This window comes from Tribolium castaneum, chromosome 2 (assembly GCF_031307605.1).
Source record: "Tribolium castaneum strain GA2 chromosome 2, icTriCast1.1, whole genome shotgun sequence".
NCBI lineage: Eukaryota > Metazoa > Arthropoda > Insecta > Coleoptera > Tenebrionidae > Tribolium > Tribolium castaneum.
The window spans coordinates 22,016,425-22,027,625 of NC_087395.1; the positions used below are offsets into that span (position 1 = coordinate 22,016,425).

The following is an 11,201-nucleotide window of genomic DNA, read 5'->3' on the forward strand; positions in this document are numbered from 1 at the left end:
TAGAATGGTCAGGAGATGTTCTACTCTACAATTGTAATATATGCAAGTCAGAGTAACAGCTTATTAATGTTTTTATAATGATTTACCCTTATTTTGATAATTTTCCTGGTGTGAACTTGGCTGTAGAAAACGAGAATGGTGGGGAAATGGTGCGCACAGCGATTGTCTGGTCGACTGTAATGTTCATGGTGCCACCGACATCCAAGCGTGACAATTCTTTCCAAACACAGGAATAACATTTCGTGTTAGCAGTTTTCAATTATTTTGGGCTCCAGACAATTAAATAAGTGACGAAAAAATGATAGTTTAACGCGTTAGCGCTTTGTGATACGCAATGGAAAATTTTCAAGCCAAGAAGCCAAAATCGGAAGGTTTGTTTACTCATTTTAGTTTACATAATAAGTTCCCGCAAATCTATAATTACTCTCTAGATTAGAGTCATTGCGTGCGTTTCAAAGACAGACTTTTTGCGCCCAATTATTAATAAACAAACAATTTTCCGTTCGTTTTCCTCGCGTTGGCAGCAGCGATTGTTTGCTGTCACCTGTCAAGTGCACGTGTTCATGAGGTTATAAACTTAGAAAATGTTACGCCGCCAAGCTCGCTTACGACGCGAGTACCTCTACCGGAAAACCGTCGAAGACAAGCAAAAATCCATCCAAGACAAGAAGGACCGCATCAAGCGCAGTTTAGAGGAGAACATCCCCATCCATGGGGACCTCCAGAAGAAGGCCCTGCACTACTCCAAGAAGCTCGAGTGGGAGGACGCGGGGCCCGCGGCCGCCGTCCAGCTCGGCGGCGAGAGCGGCGGGGCCCTAGCCAGCTCCATCGACGACGAGTACAGATACGCGGGGGTCGAGGACCCCAAAATTGTCATCACGACGAGTCGGGACCCCAGCTCGAGACTCAAAATGTTCGTCAAGGAACTGCGCTTGATTTTCCCCAACGCCCAGCGGATGAATCGGGGCAACTACGAGATGAAGCAGCTGATTCATGCGTGCAGGGCCAATGACGTGACCGATTTCATCGTAGTGCATGAGCACAGGGGGGTGCCGGACAGTTTAGTCGTTTGCCATCTGCCCTACGGCCCCACCGCCTATTTTACGATGTCCGATGTTGTCATGAGGCATGACATCCCCGATTTGGGGACCATGTCCGAGCAATACCCCCATCTGATTTTCCATAATTTTAAAACGAAACTTGGGGAGCGTGTCACGAACATTTTGAAGTACTTGTTTCCAGTGCCCAAGGAGGACTCCAAACGGATAATCACCTTCGCCAACCACGACGATTATATTAGCTTTAGGCACCACAATTATAAAACAGTCGATAAGCAGGTAAGTCACCCCGGAAAATTAAATTTTCTATACAACTATTTGAAAAAATCCGCCGGTTTTGTCCTTAGTATCGATTAATTGAAAAAAAAAACATTTTCAGATCGAATTGTCTGAAGTGGGGCCCCGATTCCAGCTGCGCCTCTATGAGATCAAGTTAGGGACTTTAGACAATGCGGACGCTGCCGATACAGAGTGGGCTTTAAGGCCCTACATGAACACAACGGTGAAACGGAGATTTTTAAGTGACGAAGACGGTTGGCTTCAAGAGGACACAATGATCTCATAACTTTTATTTACTTTTTTAATAAATTATCTGACGACGATGTGTTTTATTTTTTTATTTTTCTTCCTTATTGTTTTGTTTGGACAATGTGTTAATGGAAACAATAAATTTAGAAGTAACAGGTGTTTCGAGGAGCGGCAGAGTGCGCAAGAAGTCGTCAAAGTTGATGGACTTCGAATCGCCGGACGACATTGATAGGTCCTTTAACAAAAGGCAGGGAATTGGGCGCAAAGCGGACTTTGAAGTGCAACCACCTCGGAAAATGGCGCGCCCCGAAGATGTAATTTTCACTTCTCTATCAATAAATACTCAAACACAATTTGAAGGTCTTCATCAAGTCTGAACACAGTTTTGAGAATTACGACGAAGCGAGCGAGTCCGACTACGAAAGCGAGTATGAACTCCCGGCCAATACAGAATCGAGCATTGATTCTGTAGACACAGACAGCGACTTTGACGAACAGGAAACAGGTGGCTTCAAACGACTTGATACGGACACTTCCAAGAAACGGCTGATTATCAAGGACGGCAGAATCGTCAAAACCGACAAACACCCAAGTAAGATATAGTATTTTGATTCCAGGGGCCCTGATTACGCTTTTAGGGGGCGGCAAAGGTGGGTCTAAAGCCACAGGGAAGAAGACTCCAATTTCGAAAACATCACCCGGAAGTTTGTCTTATGACACCTCAAGTATTTCACCCCCGAGTCCGAGAGGCAGCAAAGATGGGTACAAAGTCAATGGTATTAAACCCATCGACGTGGCCGCCCATTTGAAGTTACTGGGGGAGAGTCTCACTATAATTGGAGAGCGGCTCAAAGAACACGAAGTACGTATTTTTCCAACCACTCGAAAAATTCTACGGTGATTTTAGGGCCAAATTGCCGTTTCCGGCAGCTTGTCCGTCCTCCTCGACTCGCTGCTTTGCGCCCTGGGGCCGCTCCTCTGCCTCACTCAACAAATCCCCGAACTGCAAGAAAATTGCTGCAGCGCTGAACAACTCATGAGTACCTTGGACAATGTCGCTTTTATCATGCCTGGCTTGTAATTATTTCTCTATTTGAATCGTTTAAAATTAATTCAAAATAAAATATTTCAATCCGCTTATTTAGTTTTATTAACAAACCGAAGACAAAACCGAAACAATACAATGGACGGACCATTTTCACTTCTTGACACTTCACGGCACGCAAACGTCACGGGTACCTCCCAGAAGGTTTAATTCCTGGAGGATGATTAAAACAGTGAGCTTTACAAGGATCGTCATAAAGACACGGCCCTTCTTTAGGCTTCCAATGCTTACAACAAGGTCTGGTGCAGGGTCCAGGCTCATACTTTTTGCTCTTCTTTTTGGGCTTCGGGGGACAGGGTTGGACTTGGGCGCACCAAATACCGCAAGGGTCACAGCCAGGAGGCGGCGTTAGCTTCATAGTACATGGCTTAAATCCCGTGGGACACCCCGGAAGGGGGCGACATTCATCCTGTTGTTTATTTTTCGTGTAGTCCTCACAGCAGGGCGTTTTGCCATCAACCGTTTGCCCCCTTTGTTTCTCGGGGGTGCAACAATGGTCATGATCATGGTCCTTACAAGAGGAACTGTCATTATGCCAGTCAATGTTATAATTATTGTAAAAATTGTCGTAGCGACTTCGTTCCGCTTCCTCAGGCGTTAGCTATGAAATTTTTGTAATTTTAAGACTTTGGGCTGAGAAAATATTACTATTGGTGGGCTAGGAGGGGCCGGAGGACACGGCAGTTGGAGGGGTTTCACGGGTTGGGGCTGCGTCGGGACCAGGATAGGGGGTGGGCAAGTCATGGTGACTTGGGCGTAGGGAACGTTGCAAGGGATGCATTGGGGAGGTGGACAGCAGCTGCAAGGTTGGCTATGGAGGTGTCAAGGGTTAGAAAAGGCGGAAAATTGGGAAAAAGTACGAACCAGTCACCAATTTGCTGCACGAGATCACTGAGTTCAGCCAGTAAGGACGTACCGTTATGACACGCCATTTTCCCGAAAAAACGACAAATTTAGAGAACACAAAATTTGGAGACGGAGACGAAAATTTCGAATTTGGAATTTTTTGAATGTCAGATCTGTTGCATAGCGACGGGGGAAAAGCCACAATGATCACTTTTGGGACAGGAAATAAATAAAAAGCATAAAAACTCATTCAAACTTTTTCATCTGCATCTTACAGATACTTGGTGGTACCTTTCCAGCATATCTTCCACATCAAATCGCAGTTCAATTGTTTGTAATGAGTCAAGTGTTGCGTAAGTCGTTACAAACAAATCGACTTGCGATTTTTATTTTTATAATTATAAATTACAAGAAAAAAGTGAAAACTTTGAATTTATGGTGATTTCAGAAAGTTACATCAAGACAATAAGCGGTAGGTTCAGACATTGATAAGTTTATCCTGATAACGAAACAAAACAATCTAGAATTCTGTGATATTGTCCCAAGTTTTCTAAAATCACATACTATTTTATCTAAATATAGGTACTTTAATATTTATTCATATGGATGCCCTTTCACCCATAGAGCCAATATACACATATATAAAGTTAAATATATCAGTTACTGTGAATTAGAACAAAAAAGAATTGTAAATACTCTACATACTTTCCAAATATCTAAATAGTTTAAGCATAGAATATACATATAATGATTAAAAAAGGGAAACGTTGCATAATTAGTAAATCAATTAACAAAATAACTATAAAGAAAAAATGTTTGTATCCCAAAACTAAAAGCGATAACATATTAATAAGAAAAATGTAACGGCGGGATTAATACACCATCAAAATCAAAGGAAGCGTAACAATTTTACAACGAAAAGTTTACACATTTCATGAACATTACGATAATTCCATCCAGAACGGATAAATTACTAATACAATGTCTATTATTGGTGAGCTAAATTATGTAAATCGTTTCTTTTTCTCTACATGTGTATAGTTCAATAAACAGCTACGTAAAATTGTAAGTATTGTTCAATTTAGCGTTTCGTTTGTTTACTTTTGACAATATTCTGATGTAAATTAAGAATCATTTGGATTCAAAGTTGCGTTCAGTTAATTTTCGGCTATATTGTCTCTCATGAGCAATAGCGCAAGTCAGAGTTAAACAGCAAAAAACTTCGTTTCGATGAAAAAGTAATTTGGTTTCAACATCGAATTTCTTACATGAAGTCTGTGCATGATATTAAAGTTGTCTTAGAATAATGGACAAGATTTAATGTCAATTTTCAAATACAGAGCGTTTGCAAATAACTGGTAATTGGTATATACCGAAAGGTCACGTTTTCTGGGAACCATCCAAAACCAACTCTCACTTCAAGCAAAACAAATCGTTGACTATCACACGCAACGACCCATTTTGCTGATCCAACAACAGATCTAAACGTATAAATACCATAAATATGATCACAGCAGTGCTGAAAGCACTCTCTCAGTCAATATATAATTATAACAGTTGTAACAAATATAGAAAAATATACATATGCTCTCAAACAATCAGTCAGCGTTTCAGACTCTCATCTGAACGCAGCTTAAGCGGCGCCGGTACTACCAACCTTACAAGCCTAATTTTCATCCGACGTACCGTCACCGCTAGATTATCGTTGTTGAGCTAACGCGATTTAAAAAACCAGTCAGTCACTTATGATAACACAAGACACTCACACACCCTAGTCTTCCACACCGTGTCTCTTAACACTTAATCGACTGTATATAAGGCTTCACTTCTCCACTTTTGAGAAGTCTTCCGAGTTCGTAAACAAAGTATACATAAAAAAATTATAAAAAAAATCCAGCGATAAAAAAACAAACACAACACGTACACTTCCAGAATTAATTAACCAGATTCGGGGCATCGCCTTGACCTTTATGCTCGCTGTTCTTCGTGCAGTCTTCCGATTTTCCCCCAGTATTCAGCGAACCATCGTTATTGAGGATTATTTCGTCAGCTGGAATGTCTCTGAAAAATTATTCAAAACACACGTCAACGCATTTTAAAAATGACTTTACCGTGAAACGCACCCGCTTTCAGTTTTTACTGTAAGCGTGGGCTCCTGACCTCCCTGTGCCCTGCTGCCGCCCTTGCCCGCATTGTTACGCTTCTTATTTGCCTACACACGTAATCAATTAGCAAAACTTGTATTTTCCGGTGCATTTGTTGCGAATGCCGGCTCAATAATTTGTTTGAACTCGTATTGAGGATATTGCCAAAAATTCAGCAAGATCACCACCCGGAGCTCATTTTCTCTCCTTCCAGTGACAACTCACTTGGTTATTTAGTAACCAAACGAGTGCTTTTTTGGAAGGTTGACCCGGCATTCGCTCTAAATCAACCCCAAACTTACGTTATTTTTCCTATTGATGGGGAATGTCGGTGGTCCAGGTTTGCGTTGTTGGCCCCTACCCCTCGGTATATTTTGCTGACTAAAATTACTGGGTCCTGGAGGCCCCATCACGCCGCGCCCCCGCCCCTGGTAACCCACTAATGGGGCTTGCTGCCTTATATTCTGCTGGTATCCGTAATTAGCACCCCATGAACCCACAACAACACCCGCAACTTGCAACTGCCCCCCTCGAGATGAGATGGGGCGAGGTCGCATTCCGCCAGGGATGCGGTTCGAGGGCAAGGGCATGGTTGGAAGCCCTTGAGGCGGTGGCGGCTGGCGCATTCCTAACGAAATAATGTCCCAAATGTGATGAAAAATAACTATAAGATGCATTGCGTGTGCAAGTCATCAAATTTTTTCTTTACAAGTTTTTACAATTCGAGACGTTTATTATGTTAATACACAACAGCATTTCAAGTATTACACATCAAATTAAAGGATTTGAATTCTACAGGCCGATGCGTTGTCATATTTAAAAAAAAGGAATAAAATGCATAAATGTTGATATTGAAAGTTTATTCAGTTATTTTTAAAGTAATCGATCTGGGTTTTTGCAGGATAAAATAAATTTTCCACGATAATTTTTATACGTATTTTATTGGTCACCGAATAAGTAAATTTGGCATGTTTTTTTTGTAACTAAACTCAAAAGCAATAAATCTCACGTTAGTGTTTATTGTGTGAACTCGTATTGAGGATGTTGCCAAAAATACGGCAAAATCACCACCCGGAGCTCAATTATTCTCCTTCCAGTGACAACTCACTTCGTTATTAATGAACCAAATGAGTGCTTTTTGGAAGGGTTTCGGTTAAACCGGAAATACATTGATGACGCACACACGAACCGTTGTAAATTGTAAATATACCTGGAAATGGTGCTAGTGGCATTTTGGCAAACTTGACATCCAACCCTTCCAAAATGGCCTTCCTCATCCTCTCAACTTTCACAACTCGTTCGATATGATTTTCGCACACTTCAAGTATATTTTTGGAATGTGCGGACCTGTTTAACGTATAATGAAACAGTTTGCCGTCAAAGTATAACCAAGGACAACACATGAGCCACGGTAGAGGGGCACCACACGCATCGTTCGCCAACAGTGCCATCTCAACACCTTGCATAAACAGCGCTGCCAACTGTACGCCACGACTAGTAACAACGTTGAGCTAAAACAGTTCATTGTTACACGTTTTAAAAGTTTCAAAAGCCCGACTTACTGTTAATTCTTGCAAGTATTGAGGATTCATGAGATCAACATTGAAAGCCTGACACAGAAACGCGTCCAATTCGTGTCGTCTCATAATAGGCTTATCATACGACATTATATAGCGCAAAACGCACGCCATTATCAACATATGCTGAGGCACGTATCCTGTATTCAGTATCAAAGGCGTATCTGAATTCAGACAAGACAGCAAAGCCCTCATTCGGCGTCTTTTATCATCCAGAGCCGGACCGAACCACAATCTTTGAAGTGTGGGCACCGCCCATGGTAAGGGTTCAGCTTTGACTTCTTCAGGGCATTGGTAAGGATTGGACCTGCTGTAAATCCATTCTTTGACTACGATGTCCGGTTGAGGCGAATTTTCCGGTATTTCGCCAGATTCTTTTTTCTTAGTGTGAACGTAACGCAAATGGTGTAAATTGAACAATACTGCATAGACGCGCTGTCGGAGCGGCTGGTACACGTCGTGGATCGGAGGAAATTCACGATTGCCTTCGTCCTCCATCAAGCAAGGCAGACGCACTTCTTGAGTACTCAAAACGTGCAAAATCATCGAAGCCATTAAGCCTTTTTGGTGGCGCAGCGACGCCGTTCGGAGGACGTCGGGCGAAACATTTGGCGTCACCAGATTCGACAAAACTATAGAAAAAAGCAAAATTTTATTTTTTTCTTAATTTTGTAGTTTGATTTATTGTGCGAACTCGTATTGAGGATGTTGCCAAAAATCCAGCAAAATCACCACCCGGAGCTCAATTACTCTCCTTCCAGTGACAACTCATTTAGTTATTAATGAGCCAAATGAGTGCTTTTTGGAAGGTTTTCGGTTGAAACAGAAATTGGCTTACCGGCAGTTGAATGTGTACTCTGAGCTGAATGTTTCGGCGATGATGGAACACTGCTGGTGTTTGAACTGCTTGAACTGACTAGGAGGTTGACTCTACTGCCGCTAGAAGTACTAGCCAAACTCTGATTAGTGTTGGGAACTGAACCATTTAAAAGTCCGTTAAAATGAGAAGAATCTACAAAACAAAAAATCGAACTAAAAATAAAACTATCGCTACAAAAAATAAAATGTTTAAACTCAGATTGAGGACTAAATTCAAAGCAAAATTAAGTCCGCACCCAGAGTTAAGTTAATCTCCTTCCGTGCAACAACCTATTTAGTTACAAAAAAACATAAACAGGCGCTTTTGAGGAAGGTTAGTTGTAAAAAATAGTAAAATAAGTACCATTATTTGAATTGTGTGTTCCGTTCTGATCCAGCGTATACTCAGACGACATGACCAAGTTCGCGGTTGCTAATTTATAATTGTGAAGAGTTTCCTCCTACAATTAAAACAATTCAAAACCGACTCAACCAACCCATTTCTTCACCTCTTGCTCTGTAGTTTCAGAGGCAAATACGGTCCCCGAGACCTCCAAATCATCATTATCTTTCTCATTGTTATTTTGTGCATTATTTTTCTTGTCTTTGGGTGTAGCTGCCGGCGCACAATACTTAAGAAAACCACTAGCCGTACCATTGAGGTAGTACTGAACCGACTGTCTAAATTTCGAGGCACGTTTTTCGTCAATATATCCGAGCATAGCATTAACTAAAGCGTCCATATTTGAAGGTGGAGGTAACGACCGAACGAAATCGGCCAACGTTTTTACATTAAACTCAGCTGGTGACTAAATCAAACATTAGTCAGGGCAAAAACCCACGAGATGACTTACTTTGTTATCTCGGATTACGTTTGTGATACCGATTTTTTTGTGAAAGTCTTGTAAATCGCTTTCGGTTAACAAAAAATTGCCCATTAGAGCTGCCATTACGCAAAGCTGGTCTTGGGTCAATTGAAGGGACTTGGTCAGCTCGTTTATCATGAATTCTTTGGTCTCCAAAGAGCCCTGAAACAACGATCACCACTTTAGCAATCCCTTTACTTCAGGAAATAAATGTTAAAATTCGGATTGAGGACAGACTTGTACAGTCTTGCCAACAACATCCAATTTTTTTACTCTCCTTCCGGCAACAACTCGTGGAGACGTTATTAAGTCCCAACAAGCGACATTTGGAAGGTCAACTGACTGGGAAAAGTGCATTCACTTACTTTATATGTTAATTTTAAATTTTCGGCTGAAAAATATCGCGGTGGGTCGAAGGCAGCATATTCAGCATCGTCGGCCAAAAGACCATGGAACCCATATTCCCGGCAATACGCTATCACTTCCTGGTGGTGGTCATCCATGGTACACATCTACAACCCGTTAAAACGCATTCAAAGTCACGTAACTCAAATCCGTTTTACAATTAAACGGAAACTACTACCGTACAACAAAGGTGATAGATATTTCATGGACGAATATTATAAGAAAATATTTCAATTTTTACTCGTTTCTCGTCCTCAAATTTCCTGATAACCGTAGTTTTTTAATTAAATCAATAACGGGAACTGCCTTTTATTGATAAAATGACAACAAATAAATATGCTTGCTGTTCAGCGTTAACATCGGCTGACATTTCCGTTTAATTAAAGCAGACTTTACATCTCGTTAAAATTGTATGCTGCAATGTTTGAGCTTCATAAAAGCGTGATGACATCGCAGTAAAATTGCTCTACTTCCATACACATCACAGGGGTTACATAACGCCCATGTGTTACTTTATGGAAGAGGAAAATTTCCCTACACTTACCACAGTCACTCCCAGGTGCCTCAGGGCCATCCTGAGGCTGGACCTGAGACAGGTCGGGGGCGTCCACCAGATTTTCGGCGGAGGCGTAGCTTTGGTATTTATGTGTTTCAAAACCATTCCGACTTTTTGCCTGTTGTTCGCTTGTTCGGCCACCCATTCGTTCATCCGACATGACTCTATCGTCCCGTTGAACACCACAGCCAATTCAATGTTACCACGTTCTATCGCACGTGTTAATAGAGACAGGAACTGGATCATGCGGTTCCATTGTCCCCCACAAGCCCAATCTAAACAAGTCAATTAAGCGAGATTTGACGCATTCACCAATTACCTGAAAAATAGCCCCCATATAGCCGGTCGAGGCAGTTTTCAGCGTCCACAATGAGTTTCAGTTTGTTGCCAATTGGTCGGATTTTGCGGTTCGTATTGTGGGGCTGTTGGCGCTGCGTTACGTTCCGGGCGATTTTTAGCAAATCAACAGACACGGCGCCCCCTTCTAGGCTAGGACTTTCGAGGAATACTTGCAAATCGTGGACCCCCATTTCCGAGTTGTTCCGATCAAAATTAATTACCACTGATGGCCATTTCTGATAATACTGGAAACTGAAACAGAAATTTTCGCATGAATTGGCGAATTTGTGTTTATTGACTTTGTTTATGTAACTGAAACCAGAAAAACATTTCCAGTTATGAAACCTGAGCCGCCATCATGAATCTGTGACAAAGTTTCCAATTTAAATTAATCTGAATTGAGAAAACGCACCGTTCACTTAACGCTCATTTAAAATGATCGCAGAAAAACACTTAATTGGGCTTGCAATTACAATGAGGGGCTTAATTAACGCACGTAAAGTCCTAATTACCTCAACGCGACGCCTTCACATTTCAAGATGCCGGCACGTTGCTTGCTTCTTTTTTTCTACCGTATTGCGCGCTCCAAAACCAAAAATCAACCCAAAAACACTACAGTTGCAAGGAAATGTTGGCATTTAACAAAGTTTGAACGTTTTTACCAATAATCAACTCGTAAAATTTCATGGTTTTCGGCAGTAAAGTAACAAAATATTTACCGGAAACTTCGCTTCGAGAGGTTACTGCGCATTCCGGAAACGCGCGCCCGCCATTTTGCAACCACCGCTTGAAAACGAGCGCCAAAGCTTCGTTTTTTGCCAGGTTTTAACCGATATTGAAGGTTGTATGCAAATAAGTGACGTTGGATTGATAACAATTAGAAAAACACTCAACGGTGACGAAATCTCGCAAAATTTAC

At 41.6% G+C, this 11,201-nt stretch overlaps 3 protein-coding genes and 1 non-coding gene across 11 annotated transcripts; 1 reads left to right on the forward strand and 3 right to left on the reverse strand.

Annotated features, from left to right (window-relative positions):
- The first annotated feature begins 149 nt into the window (after window positions 1-149).
- On the forward strand, window positions 150-2,723 carry LOC661011 (uncharacterized protein). Of its 3 annotated transcripts, none has more exons than XM_967201.4 (5): window positions 154-371; window positions 1,734-1,900; window positions 1,947-2,178; window positions 2,225-2,448; window positions 2,494-2,723. In XM_967201.4, exons 1-5 carry the CDS (start codon window positions 335-337, stop codon window positions 2,665-2,667), a joined length of 834 nt encoding a protein of 277 aa, XP_972294.2. In that variant the 5' UTR covers window positions 154-334; the 3' UTR covers window positions 2,668-2,723. The 3 variants fall into 3 exon arrangements, with proteins under 3 accessions (XP_972242.2, XP_972294.2, XP_008198019.1); XM_008199797.3 differs by having other exon boundaries at window positions 1,743-1,900; XM_967149.5 differs by lacking the exons at window positions 1,734-1,900; window positions 1,947-2,178; window positions 2,225-2,448; window positions 2,494-2,723 and adding exons at window positions 432-1,337; window positions 1,438-1,660 and having other exon boundaries at window positions 150-371.
- On the reverse strand, window positions 2,719-3,743 carry LOC661071 (uncharacterized). 2 transcript variants are annotated; one of them, XM_008199796.3, is made up of 4 exons: window positions 3,556-3,742; window positions 3,340-3,502; window positions 2,923-3,292; window positions 2,719-2,844 (listed from the first exon to the last, which is right to left on the reverse strand). In XM_008199796.3, coding segments are annotated over exons 1-4 (603 nt in total). In that variant the 5' UTR covers window positions 3,624-3,742; the 3' UTR covers window positions 2,719-2,842. The 2 variants fall into 2 exon arrangements, with proteins under 2 accessions (XP_008198018.1, XP_976368.1); XM_971275.4 differs by having other exon boundaries at window positions 2,719-3,292; window positions 3,556-3,743.
- Window positions 3,744-3,782: 39 nt separating this feature from the next.
- Window positions 3,783-11,048, reverse strand: LOC661120 (constitutive coactivator of PPAR-gamma-like protein 1). Of its 5 annotated transcripts, none has more exons than XM_008199799.2 (13): window positions 11,002-11,048; window positions 10,263-10,534; window positions 9,932-10,218; window positions 9,348-9,494; window positions 8,971-9,144; window positions 8,626-8,925; window positions 8,481-8,577; window positions 8,097-8,270; window positions 7,244-7,890; window positions 6,892-7,192; window positions 5,984-6,309; window positions 5,661-5,749; window positions 3,783-5,598 (listed from the first exon to the last, which is right to left on the reverse strand). In XM_008199799.2, the coding sequence occupies exons 1-13, from the start codon at window positions 11,031-11,033 to the stop codon at window positions 5,472-5,474; spliced, it is 2,973 nt and encodes a 990-aa protein (XP_008198021.1). In that variant the 5' UTR covers window positions 11,034-11,048; the 3' UTR covers window positions 3,783-5,471. The 5 variants fall into 5 exon arrangements, with proteins under 5 accessions (XP_008198021.1, XP_008198020.1, XP_008198023.1 ...); XM_008199798.2 differs by having other exon boundaries at window positions 5,649-5,749; XM_008199801.3 differs by having other exon boundaries at window positions 5,649-5,749; window positions 10,795-11,048.
- Window positions 5,883-5,950, reverse strand: Mir3877 (microRNA mir-3877). The gene has a single exon (NR_038731.1). It is a non-coding gene; the product is annotated as a microRNA mir-3877 (primary transcript).
- Window positions 11,049-11,201: the final 153 nt, after the last annotated feature.